This window comes from Eleutherodactylus coqui, chromosome 8, assembly GCF_035609145.1.
Source record: "Eleutherodactylus coqui strain aEleCoq1 chromosome 8, aEleCoq1.hap1, whole genome shotgun sequence".
NCBI lineage: Eukaryota > Metazoa > Chordata > Amphibia > Anura > Eleutherodactylidae > Eleutherodactylus > Eleutherodactylus coqui.
The window spans coordinates 163,551,476-163,565,288 of NC_089844.1; the positions used below are offsets into that span (position 1 = coordinate 163,551,476).

The window sequence follows — 13,813 nt, forward strand, 5'->3', positions numbered from 1 at the left end:
TTTACGGAGTTATTCTATGTTAAAATGACACGTCAGATTTCCAAAATTTGGCCTGGTCATTAAGGCACAAACCGGCTTTGTCACTAAGGGGTTAATGGCATCTTCAGAAGAAACTCTTTTTAAGGTGAACTAACAGCATAAACATTTATTATCACCACATTTGAAAAAAACCTTTAGAATTTACCCAATTATGGCTTGACTTATTTTGTATAATCAAACTGTGAGCCAAAATATTTCCCAACACCGGAGATTTATTTTCCTGATGGGATTTTATTCTTCACTATTAAAAGTATTTCCTTTCAGACCTTACATGTTCAATTAGTGTAGGCATAATCGGTGCAGAAATTTGTATTCAAAATACATATTACATGAGCCTATGCACAAAAACGCTCGCTGCAGCACATTTACGCATAAACAAGAGGTACATAATTTTATTATTGCACGCATCTGCACATGCTGTAGTTTTTCTGTAGATTTAATGGCTATTTAAAGCTTAATGAGCTCCAGATTTGTTCCTTTCCCCGTGTTTTGCGCAGTGTCACACCCTTCGCCTTGCATATTTTCACACCTTCCATAGACTTCTATCGGAATTTTGCTACACAAAACGCAGGAAAATGGAACAGTTTCTACTTTCTCCCATGCATGTGCAAAACATGCTAATGAGAACAAACCCATTGAGATCAATGAGTTATTTTCTGTGTATAGCGTATGCAGATTTAGCATGTGCAAGTACCTGCGCACACACGGTGGTGTGAAGAAGCCATAATGGGGAGATTTAGTAAAACAAGCTTTTCCAAACGCTGGTCTAAATTTGATCCCTGCCAGCGCACACTGCGCCTAATGTATGAAAGGCACACATCACTTTATATTAGGGTGAAGTCACACGAACGTATATCGGCTCGGTTTTTACGCCGAGCCGATATACGTTGTCCTCGTGTGCAGGGGGGGAGGATGCAAGCCCTGTCAAACCCCTAGCTTCCGGTGGTCACAAGGTACAATAGTACCAACATCTGCTTAGTGTTTTGCCAGCGGTAAACCAGCAGCATGCAGAATTTACATAAAAGTAAGAGAGACGGATAAAAAAAAACATGTTACTATACTTTGTCTGAATCTGTCAAAAGTGTTCAAGCTCTGCAAAACAACAAAAAGGTGACAAATACAGACATAAAGAGGCTTTATTATAAACCACTAGACACATAATACTCAGCAGATGTACATTAGTGTCATAGTGTTATATATACACATCTCAGTCAGAGCTACTGATTAGTATAAAGAGATAGAACTGTATGGATGCGTTCACCATTGGCAAATCTACTGCAGACATTTCTCCGGTCATCTGAATGGGGTTTATAAGAACATACCCGAAGGTGAGAGGCGGAGAACAATGTGATCAGCAGAGACTACAGCCGACGGCATCACACCCCGCTGATCCGTCAGCAGCCAGGAGTGCAGCTCCGGAGGATGTACTGTAACTTAGTGTAACCTTACAGACATTATACAGATGTTGTATTCTCTCATCATGGATGCACATTAAAGGTACATATATAACTATATAAAGTAAACCAGTCATTATCAGTCACATTACATACATTCAGCTGATGATGCAGAGATGCCCCCAGAGCAGCCTCTGGTCAGAGCAGGTATTGCGGGTGGTCTGCCAGATAATGTCCGTGTTGTGTAGTGTTCGTTCAGGGAGCAGATCCTGTTGGTTGTTAGGGATCCGGTTCTGGTTCAGTACAGCTGAAGGTCTGTCATAATGGTGGAGCAGGTCCCGTAATAATGAACACGGGCGTCACATCTTATATACTCACAGTACAACAGGCAGAAGGAATCTTCACATTACTAGGTTTATCCAAAGAGTTCACAGAGCTCATTAATGTCCTTGTCACCGGCATCTGGAAATAAGAACAACTGCTCTTAGTATGTGTGCTTTCCATACTTCATCCGGTTTACATGCGCTGCCACTTTGTTCCCTCCTCCAACGATGACGACCACCACATTACTGAGTGATTCCTGCCCAATGGCTTTATTTACAGAAAGAATGCCTGAGGCTTTATTCCCACAAACGCATATCGGCCAGCCGATATACGCTACGTTGGGTGGAGAAAAAACTGGTTAACGGGTGCACAAATCAAACGTTATGCAAATGCGCCAAGCTCACCAGGTCATCACCAATTTCCCCTCCATCCCCATTGCAGACTCACCTCTCGTTCCTCCCTGCTTGTTCTGTGCAATGGGAGGGGGCAAAGCTAAGCCCCGGTCCGCCCTGCCTCCTCACATTGATGGCTATGAAAAAGGGGTGGGGAGAGGGTGGGCGCTTAGCCCCACCCACGTCCTGGCCCTTGTCCATAGCCATCATTGGGAGAATGCGGGCGGACCAGTGCTTAGCTCTACCCCCGTCCCGCCCCCTCCCATTGCACAGAATGAGCGGGGAGGAATGAGAGGTGAGCCTGCACAGGAGAACAGAGGGAGGGAGTTTAGCAGCCACGCTGCTAAACTCCCTCCCACCTACGGTAGCTGCCATGGGCTCCAACAGCCGACGTAGTCTAGCCCAAAAGATAGTTCCAGGACTATCTTTTGGGCCCAATGTAAAACACCTGGCGCTATATTGGCTTGGCCGGGCGTTTTTATGTCTCAGAAATATGCCTATGTGATTTGATGCATTGGAATCCAATGCATCAGATCACAGCGCATATCGGACGGCCGTGAAAATGGACGGAGGATATGCACTCGTGGGAAAGAGCCCTGAGAGTCAGAGTCTTATAAGGGATGTGGCTACTTATATTCGGGGGTCATTAGGATGTTAGCGATTCAGGCCAGTTTCAGACGAACGTATTATGGCACATTCTTGGAAGATCAGCCCAGCCGGACCGCAGGTCTACTGACCCAAACTCAGAGCACCATAGATCCCTGGGATACTCGTCCTATAGTTAGTATCCAGTTAAGGGTATGGCTATAAATTGTCAGGGACCATTAAGGGGTGTTTCTATTTGTAATCAATGAAGGGTGTGGCTATAGTCAGGGTCCAGTGAGCGGGTGTGACTATGACTAGTGAAGGTCCAGTTAAGGGGTGTGACTATGACTAATCAAGGTCCAGTGAAGGAGTGTGACTATGACTAGTCAGAGTCCAGTGAGGGTGTGTGACTGTAACTAGCCAGGGTCCAGTGAGGGGTGTGACTATGACTAGTCAGGGTCCAGTGAGTGGTGTGATTGTGACAAGTCAGGGTCAGGGTTTCTATCACTGTCAAAGACCTTAATAAAAAAACAACAAACTTTTATTGAAAACCCATTAAAATCAATGACTCAAGAAATTACCCCATAAATAACACCATATCACAGGATAACGGCTAAGTAGTAGGGAAGTCAGCGGTTAATGATGTGTAATTTCACACATCTGTGAGACATATGACATACATGATGCTCTTTACACCTGTGGTGTTACGAATTAAAGAGAACCAGTCACCGAGTTCACATTGCTGAACATACATGGGGTATGTTTTATTCTGAAACCCTGAGGCATTTCAGATTAAGCACATTTTAGGGTGTGTTTACAGGTTGCAGAAATGCATAATTTCCGCAGCAGATCCTCAGGTTAGCGGTACAGTACCGTTATAGCAGAAAATCTGCAGCGCTTTTCCCCCCTACTTCTTAACGGGATTTGCTACAATTGTGCCCTCTTTGATAGGAAACTTTTCTGCTGTGTTTCTGCAATGACTGAAGCCACCATTAAAGTTTGACTCGCAAGGGAGCTCCAAGACAAAGAGGTGCCCAGTGTATGCTCTCTCCACCGGCAGCATGCTGCCAGTCAGCTCCTCTCCATGCTTGTGTATAGGGAAAGACCTGTTAGTCAACATGCTGCGGGTGGGGAGACGCAGACGTGACCATCTCTTTGACTCAGAGCTCTGTTACGAGCTGGAATTTAAAGAGTGCTTAATCTAAAATCATGCAGCTCTTCAGAACCTATACATGGGGACAATGGTAAGAGCTGTCTGGGGTTCCCTTTATCAGCTGACCCTTCTATTATTTAGCCCTTATGCTGTGATTTGGTGTTTTATTTTTGGGGTAATTCTTGTGAGCCATTGAGTTTAATGGTTTTGAGTGAAAGGTCTGCTTTATCATTACCTTCTTTGCCTTTGTCAGTGATCGAGGTTGATTAGTGGCGAGGAGTGAATATCCTTTGGCAGTAACAGGTATGTCTACTTATAGTCCAGGTCCAGTAAGGTATGGCTACTAATGGTCTGGGGTGCTTTGGCTACTTAAGACACAACTAGTATATTCTATCTGCTGAAGATTTGGATGTGCATTAGGCCTCATATCTACGGCCATATTAGTAAAACGCTGAGGGTCTCCCTGCAGCGGTTTACTGGTGTTTGTAAATACTGGGTCTGCCAGCGGAAAAAACATATGGCTGCTAGTAAACTGCACATGCCTGCGTTTCACATAGGCGGTCATGCGCAATGTGATTCTTTTTAAAAATGTCCCGCTCTATTTCATAGTGAGGTAGCGTATGAAAAAGCCATCCGTATGCAATGTATTGTATGTGGACAGCGTTGCATACGCTACCCATACAAATGTATAGGGCTCACGCTGCGCGGTACCTACAGAAATAGAGCATGCTGGGATCTATTTCTCTTACGGATCTTTTTCACAGATCTAGTTGCAGATTTTCACAGATATTTATTGCAAAGGGTGAAACTGATGTGAGAATCCACAGCATAAATTGTTCCTTTCTGTGTGGATTTTGTGCAGATTTCTCTGCAGCGTGTGGATAAGATTTGCGTAAATGTCATCCAATTCACTGTTACTGTAAATGCTGTGGATTTTCTGTGTGACAATCCGCAGCAGATCTGCCTTGTGTGGACATATCCCTAAGGGCTCTTTCACACGGGCGTATTTTTCATCAGTATTTTGCGAGCCAAAACCAGGAGCGGGACTTACAGAGAGAAAGTGAAAGGGGAAGATTTGCATTTCTTCCGTATGTTGGACCCGATCCTGGTTTTGGCTCACAAAATACTGATGAAAAATACGTCTGTGTGAAAAAGCCCTAAAGTTCAGTGAAATACAAAAAGACAAGGTACCAGGTACTTGAGATTACCGGTCACGGCTCACCGGCCATGTCAGAGGATCGGGACTGGGGTGATGTCACGGCATCAGCCCCGGCTCACATGATCCTCATGCTGGTGGCATGCGCATTGTGGTTTTGACACTGCTGGTGTGGATAAATTGGCTGGCTGGGAGGTGTGTATCCAAACTAGCGAAGCCAAGCAGCGTTGGTGTACATCTGTTCTGGCTTCTCCTAAAAAGGATGCCAGTTATACTCTCAGCCTGAAGGTGTATCTGGTCCAATCAAAGGCTTATAAATCCAGCCTAGTGATTCAGTTTAGATAAGTCTATCTGGTAATATATTGATATGTGTACACACATTTATTATCTGGGATGTTGTTACGTTTTATTCCTTGCATATTTGTGGATTTTATTCTTGAGTAACATCTACTGTTCCCACATTCCCTGTTACCATCTACAGACAGTAGATTCTTAATGTGGGGTTGCCCTTATGAGGGCGTGCGCTCTGCTTTAGGTAGGGTTCCTTCGCATCAGTAGGTTAGGGTCGGTTCCCCTTTTCCCCACTTTGTAGTTTGCTTATATATTATTTTGTGTTAACTGCATTTGTACCTTTTGTGTACAGTATATTCATCTTTTACGGACATAAAATTACGTCCGGCTCGGACATAACAATTACCATTTTCCTGCACAACCTCATGATGCCACTATGACAGAAATTAAATTTTTTATAGAATGCATTCATAGATGAAAATACTCAGAATAATTTTGATTTGTTCTTCTATGTTATAGTTTGATTCCATTACCTACCAGAAGATGGAAGAGATGCTGGCGAAGATCCGAGCAGTGGCAGAGGAGCACGGCTGGAGGGGATGTTGGGAGAGGCACTGGGAGCACCAGAGACAAAGCCTGTGGCACCAGCGGTGAGGGAGAGAAAGCCGTGGAGGGTGCATGCGCCAGTGAGGCTTAGCCCTGAGCACACACCAACGCTGCATACAGAGCCTTTCAATGGTCCCTCAGGGCAGGCTTTCTTCTGCTACGGTGACAAGGGGGGAAAGCAGGCCCGGGAGGAATCCCGGCCGGTGGCGCAGTGTGGCATCTACTACTAGGCCCTGTGCTGAGAGAGGGCGGGACCTAGTGCCGGACTGACAGCGGGGAGAGGAGAGAGAGTAAGGGGCTGCTCACCTGGTGATTAATCGGTCATGAAGCAGCCTCGCCGTGACCAAGGGTTGATGAGGATCGGAGGGACAAGGGAGCTGGAAATCAGAGGATTCGAAAGTCAGAATGAAGTGAGCGGAGGACGGCGGTCGGTTAGTCCAGGATCATGGAGAAATGGATCCTCGGCAGGGAGCTTGGCGGCGACTGTGAGCACAGTGGAGCGGTTGCAGTCTGGTGGGGATCTGGAGATTCGGAGAGGATGTTCCAGAGAGGAGGAGATGGATTGACTAGATGAAGGTGTGGCGGCTGGTGGGCCCCCAGCCCCTACACAGCCAGGTGAGATAACATCTATGGCTTATCCGTCTCATTTAAATAGCCGGGTAGAGCTTGTGGGGAAGAGTTTGGGGATGATGTGTGGGGTCAGCATTGTGGGAGCGTTGGTGGATGCATGTGGCACAGGGAGCAATTTTAGAGCATTGGTGGGTTGCATGTGGGATTTTTTGCAGTGGCAAGAAGTAGTGCCCGCTCCATCACCTGTTTCAGCGTGGACAACGTCGTCAAGGGGAGCAACTAGCAGGGACAGCATTCCATGCGGAAGCTCTACTGGGGTGACTAATGTGGAACAAGCGGCTGGCGTGACGACAGCGGTTCAGATGGAAAAGGATGCTGATGGGGTAAGTTTGGATGACTGGGCAAAAGGGGAGGTTTATGTTTGCTTTGAGGAGCCATTAGGGGCCAATTTGAAAAAAGAGACGAGGGAGAAAATATGGCAGGACGAGTATATAGAGATATTCTCTCTTCTTCCCTCAGAAAAATTTAATTTGGACAAAGGAACTAGAACTGAATATAAAAAAGAGGAAGAAGAAAAACAGAGGTGGCATCTAATTCCACAGATGTTTTCGAATTGGCTGCAGGCGTTCGCCATATTAGCAAGTGTAATTGGGAAAAAAGCACTGGAAACTTGTTCTAGCCTTTACCTCTACTTGGATGCGATAGGTGAAGCTTATAGAGTTTATGGGGGTCAAAACTGGCTGCGATATGATGAGTGTAGGCAATGAAAGGTGGTCTGTCTCTCCATTAGATGGGACCAGAAGGACATTGGGTTGTGGCTCCGGGTTATGGCCCCGGTAAGGTACAGGCTGCCCTTTCATGGGGGAGCCGGGTCCTCAGGCTCGGCGATTAGTTCACAGGCCGGAGGACAATTTATCTAGGCAGGAGGGCATAGGTAGGGGTTGTGTTGGCAATTTAATGAGGGCCAATGCAAGTTCGGTGCAGGGTGTAGATTTAAGCATGTTTGCTCCCAGTGTAATGTAACATCGCATGGAGCAGCGAAGTGCTTTAGGAAAGGAAAAGGCAAGGGACCTGCAGTTCCTGGGAAAAGGGATGACACCAGTGAGTCTGGCAGAGATGGTGCCATTCCTAAATAGGTACCCTGATAAGGCAAATGCCAAGTTATTATTTGAGGGTTTCCGGGATGGTTTTAAAATTCCCACTTCTGAACATAGCGTCCCTTTTTCAACAAAAAATTTGCAGTCAGCGCTGAAGTGTCCGGCTGTAGTAGCCGAAAAGCTTGAAAAGGAGGTTCGTTTATGTCACATGGTGGGACCTTTTAAGGAATTTCCTTTGAGGGACTTTGTAGTGTCACCACTTGGGGTAGTGTATACTTCGTATTGACGCGGCGGTCGGCTGGGTTCGGAAATATGGGAAAAGAGTGTTGTTAGCAAAGTCAGACATTGAATCAGCTTTTGGCTTACTCCCCGTGGCCCCCACAGAGTATTCGGTTACTGGGATGCTATTGGGGTGGCAATTACATTGCGGCTAGGTGTTTTCCCATGGAATGTTCAATCTTATGTGCATATTTGAAGCTTTCAGTTCCATTTTGGAGTGGGTAGTGAGGGACACCGCTGGAATAAAGTTGGTTATTCACTATCTCGATGATTTTTTATGTATAGGCCCTGGAGGGTCGCCAATTTGTGCGACCCTATTGGGGACAATTCAATGGATCACCTAGTGTTTTGTGGTGCCTTTGGCTCCTGTTAAGACTGAGTGACCTATGACGTGTTTGAGTTTTTTGGGTATTACCATTGATACGAAAGCAACGGAGTGTAGATTGCCTGAAGAAAAAATTGTAGGGTTTGAAAGAGATGGACAGGGTCCGGGGGTGACTAAAATCACGCTGCGGGACCTGCAGTCATTATTGGAGAAGCTCAATTTTGCTTGCCGAATAATGCCAATGGACACATTTTTTGTTGGAGGTTGGCATCAGCAACGGCTGGGGTACGTTCACCCCACCATTTTATTTGTCTGTGGAAAGGTGTTTTGGCGGTATTGCGACCTTTTTGAAAAAGTATAATGGGAGATCAGTGATGATCGAGGAAGTCAATGACTTTTGATTGGGTGTTATTTACAGGCACGGCAGGGAGTACAGGTTTTGGGGCATATTTTCAGGGACAGTAGTATGTGGCCAGGAGACTGGAAAACAACTGGTCTAGTGCGAAATTTGGTGCTAATGGAACTTTTTCCAATAGTCATAGCAACTGCAATCTGGGGAAGTTACTTCCAGAATAAAAAGGTACAGTTCCATTGTGAAAACTTAGGGGTGGTGCAAGCGATTAATAGTTTGACGGCATCCTCCCCTCAAGTGGTGAATTTGTTGTGCCATCTGGTGCTGGAGGCATTGTCGTTAAATATGTGGTTGGTGGCGGGGTCGATAATTCAATTGCGAATGCTCTCAATTTCAGTGGGAGTGGTACAGGCTGTTGGCCCCGCAGGCAGAAGAGGATGAGAGGACATGCCCATCTCGACTATAGAACTTGGTAAGCAAGCAGTGAGGCACTTGATTAGTGGGTCACTGGCTCCGGGTACTATGGCAGCATATGAGGCGGCATGGCAAGAATGGGAAAGGTGGTTATCGCAGTTCGGGGATGTTAGCTAGGAGGAGGATAGAGTGGGGGCGCTATTGGGGTGGTTAGGAGAGGGGTCAGTGGGTGAACTTTTTGTAGCTCGAATGAATCGTTTTATGGCAGGAGTAGCTTTTGGGTGCAAGTTAAGGGGTAAGGGGGATATATAAGAATTTTTTGGTTAAGCAAGCGCTAAAAGGAGGGCAAAAGGTCGGAAGGATACACGGAGGTTTCGTTTAGGCTCTTGGAAAAATTGGGTTTAGCAGTAGAAACGGTTTGTGAAAATAATTTTGAAAGGGTTTTGTTCAAAGTTGCCTTTCCGTTGGTCTTTTTTGGGGCGTTGAAGATAGGTGAGTTAGTTTCACCCCGCAAGAAAGTAGGGGGTGCTTTACAGGCGGAGGATCTTAGAATGGTAGGTGGGCATTTAGAGGTTTATATATGCCATTCTAAGACGGATCAGTGTGGAAAAGGAAAGAGGATAGAGATAGGAGGGGTTGTGGGGGTGGTAATGTGCCATATAAAAGCTTAGGAGGACTACAAGAGGGTATTGGGGGGGAGCACAAAGCCATTTTTTAGACATGAAGATGGGCAGTTTTTGTTGAGGTTTCAGTTCATGGTGGAAGCGGCTGGTAGGGGTATGGAAGTAGAAGCGGTGAAAAGAATTGGTAGATGGGAATGGGGGCGTTACAAGTCTTACGTGAGACCACATTTACGATTAAAAAGGGGGGGGGTTAGTTGGATGGAGTGACGTATCATATGGTTTTGTTTTAATTTCAGATAATAGTTCAGCTTTAGTTTGGATACTGGGACACTCTTATGTTTATTGGGGGCAGAAAGGACAAGGGTTTAGCCTGATGGGAGGTAGCTGAGGTTAGAATTGAACAGAGAGGTGTTATGTTTTGTGGGATAAAATTGGGGAGTGGAAGTTAGGCACATGGAGCTATAATCAAGTGAAGGGAATTACTGGAGAAGTGACGGAGTCCATTTGCCTTTCTCTGAATCAACAAGGAAGGGGGTTGAAACAAGCTGAACTAGGGGGGTCCTTGGAGTCAGCAGAAAAGTGGGGTGGAGGGGAAGGCAGGGGCTTGATAGCTACTTTCCCCCTTTTATTGTTGATTAGGTGGGTCTGTTGCCTCTGGCTTTGACAGGGCTGAGCCCTACAAAGATGGATGGTGTGTCCAGCCTGGTTATAACTAGCAGGTCTCGGGAGGTAGGCAACGAGAGACAAGTTGGAGAGTTTTGATTCTTCCGAGTCAGCTGGCTTCCAGCAGGAGACATTGTTTGGGAAATAGGGTCTACCGAGTCAGCTGGTGTGCGTCGGGGGCGATTACAAATATTTCCCTGGTTGGTGTGAATTATTTGGGGCTCCAAGGACCTCTCTTATTTTGGGGGTGATTTGGAAATGTTGTATTCATGTTAATGTTATGTTAGTAAAAAAATGGCTGCTGTGGCCAATTAATCCAAAATAAGAAGTGCCTGTGGTTAATTAGTTATGGTTAAAGGGGGGAGCGTTTAGTTGCAGTAGGGACAACTCTGTTATAACCGGGTCATGATCTCATTAAGAGATTCCTCTCTGGTGGTTTTCTGAGAGTCCAATAAGGGTGCTTTAACACATGGTGAAAAATCTAGTATGGACAAATGTGCTGCACAATCTGCATGTCTTACAGGTGGGTTTTGCAGGGGAATTGTAAAGGATGAAATCCACAGCAATTTTGCAACAAAATCCACATGTAGGACATGCGGATTGTTTCTGGCATATGGGAAAACACCCTTAGGGGTGCGGCTACTTATGATAAGGGTTGTTAGAACACGGACTACTAAAGACGTGTACATTCACTAGCGGATGGTTTGTTGCAGACATTTCTCCAAATGAAAATCTGTTTCATTTATCTGAATGGGTTGTTCCTGCGTTGAGTGCATAGATGCACAAGCTCCAATCAGATAAATGACAGAGTCAGGGCTCTTACCTACTGGTGATAGACTTTCCTGCAATGTGAGTGTGAGTGAAAACGCATGATTATGAAACCAATGATTTTCAATGGTTTCATTCTCATTTGTGATTTGTTCACTCTAGCCTCACAGTGTTGGGCTGCATTCCCACGAACGTATATCGGCTCGGTTTTCACGCCGAGCCGATATACGTTGTCCTCGTGCGCAGGGGGGGAAGGAGAGGATGGGAGAGCAGGATCAGGAACTGAGCTCCCGCCCCCTCTCTGCCTCCTCTCCGCCCCTATGCACTATTTGCAATAGGGAGAGGTGGGACAGGGGCGGGGCTAATTCACGCAACTCAGCCTCGCCCCAGTCCCGCCTCTCCCCATTGCAAATAGTGCAGAGGGGCGGAGAGGAGACAGAGAGGGGGCAGGAGTTCAGTTCCTGCTTCTGGCTCTTCCACACCCCCCCCCCCCCCCCGCCTGCACACGAGGACAACGTATATCGGCTTGGCGTGATATATGTTCGTCTGAATGCAGCCTTAAGAAAAATTTGCGATATCACCTATTGTGTTCAATGGGGCTGGCGGCAGCAGAACCGGCCCCATTGAAATCAATGGAACAAGATTGCAAAGCAGCCTAGGAATCGCGCATAGAGAGGAGAGAGAGGGGGCAGAGCAACTGGGGATCTCTTACATATCTCCCCATATTTAGAGAGATAGGGTAGGGAGCAGGGGTTGAGGGCTTTCCCACACCTTCCCGGAGAGCGGGGGTGAGGGAATGGGGCTTGAGAGGGGTGGGGCTAGAGATCCCTCTATAGCCAAGGGAGGGGGCAGGGCTAAAGCCACTAGCCCCCGCTTCTTCACTTGGCTATAGAGGGATCACTATGATAACCCCTCTAGCCCCACCCCCGCTCTAGGGAAGCATCAGGCCCCGCCCCCTATCTCTCCATATATATGAGGATACGTAAGCGATTCTCTGTTGCTCAGCCCCCCTCTCTCCTCTCAATGGTATATACTGCCGCCAGCCCCGTTGAAAGCAATGAGCGGTATTGCAGATTTTTCTTACCACTGCAAGGCTTGAGTGAACAAATCACAAATGAGAATGAGACCAGTTAAAATCATTGGTTTCATAATCATGCATTTTCACTCACTCTCCCATCGCAGGAAAGTCTATCGCCAGCGGGTGTGAGCCCTCACAGACATTTAAGCAACAAGTCTGCCACGTGTGAACATACTCATATGATCATGTCCCAGTAAGGCTGCAGCTTCCTGACATTACATTATCCTGCTTTGTACATCATGATCACTACGTCAGAGAAATGCTGATGTTCTAGAATATATTCATAGATGGAAATAATCAGGATGATCCGGATTTCCATTTGACCTCCCTCTATGATGCAGTGTCTGATACTCACCAGCTATCTGCAGCGCTCCTGTACTCTTCTGCATGGGATACTGAAGACTCGGATGTTCCACCTGGAAGATGAATTCTGAACCCTGATGCGATTCCATAGAGGGGGTGAAGATCAGGCACGACTTATAGGAGTATGTATTATTGGGCTGTCTGCCGAGCTCATGGTGGGAGACCTTGTACGCCCCATCTCCAGCTATGTGATGTGTTTCTCCGGATTGTCTGTCCTTCTTGATCCACATCCCACTTATTACATCTGGAAAGCAGTTGGAGACGGTACATTCCAGCGAGGCCTCAGAGTTATTATATAGGGGTGGTACCTGTATGTTCACTGCAGGACGATACTGGTAATCTGCAGGGAGTGAAGGATTCAGTGTTACATGATCTGGTCACAGATATAGATAAGTACAGAAATACTGAAACATTGCACAGAAAATGATGAATTAAACCCACAAAATAACTATACAGTGGATCCACAGACAGAAGACAGTTATTATTACGCATCAAGTGTAGTTAAACAGCAGCACCAAACAAAAACACTGCGTTGCAGGTGTGGAGGAACTGCTTAATACTTGCCGTTCTCGCCTTCCGGATCCTGGATACAAAGAATCCAACAAGAACTGTAGACTATAGAGTGATGGAGGGCAGCACCAATCCTCAGGAAACAGCAGGGAAGCAGAAGACTTTACTTGTATAACATGCTTTTATTCATGATAGAACATCCAGTACGTACAATAGCATGGCGACGTTTCAACGACTCCCGTCGTCTTTATCAAGCTCTATTACAGTAGATTCCACATTGCTGCTCCCTCTTATCACAGGCTGTGGAAGAACCTGCACACAGATATCAGGCTGAACTCCAAAAGGTAGGTGATTACCACACAGCCACATACTGCTGAACACTCCTATACAACGTGGCTACATACCGCTGAACACTCCTATACAGCACAGCTACATACCACTGAACACTCCTATACAGCACAGCTACATACCACTGAACACTCCTATACGACACAGCTACATACCACTGAACACTCCTATACAGCACAGCTACATACCACTGAACACTCCTATATAGCACAGCTATATACTGCTGAACATTCCTATACAGCACAGCTACATACCGCTGAACACTCCTATACAGCACAGCTACATACCGCTGAACACTCCTATACAGCACAGCTACATACCGCTGAACACTCGTATACAGCACAGCTATATACCGCTGAACACTCCTAAACAGCACAGCTACATACCGCTGAACATTCCTATACAGCACAGCTATATACTGCTGAACATTCCTATACAGCACAGCTACATACCGCTGAATACTCCTATACAGCACAGCTACAA

The 13,813-nt window shown here is 46.3% G+C and overlaps 1 protein-coding gene across 1 annotated transcript in view; it reads right to left on the minus strand.

Moving 5' to 3' along the window:
- Window positions 1–12,329: 12,329 nt before the first annotated feature.
- Window positions 12,330–13,813, minus strand: part of LOC136577987 (uncharacterized) — a 34,722-nt gene continuing 33,238 nt past the window's right edge. Inside the window, exons 5-6 of the mRNA XM_066577897.1 lie at window positions 12,465–12,812; window positions 12,330–12,379 (exon numbers count right to left, since the gene is read on the minus strand). Coding sequence (XP_066433994.1) covers window positions 12,330–12,379; window positions 12,465–12,812 — 398 coding nt within the window. The remainder of the gene's footprint in view (window positions 12,380–12,464; window positions 12,813–13,813) is intronic.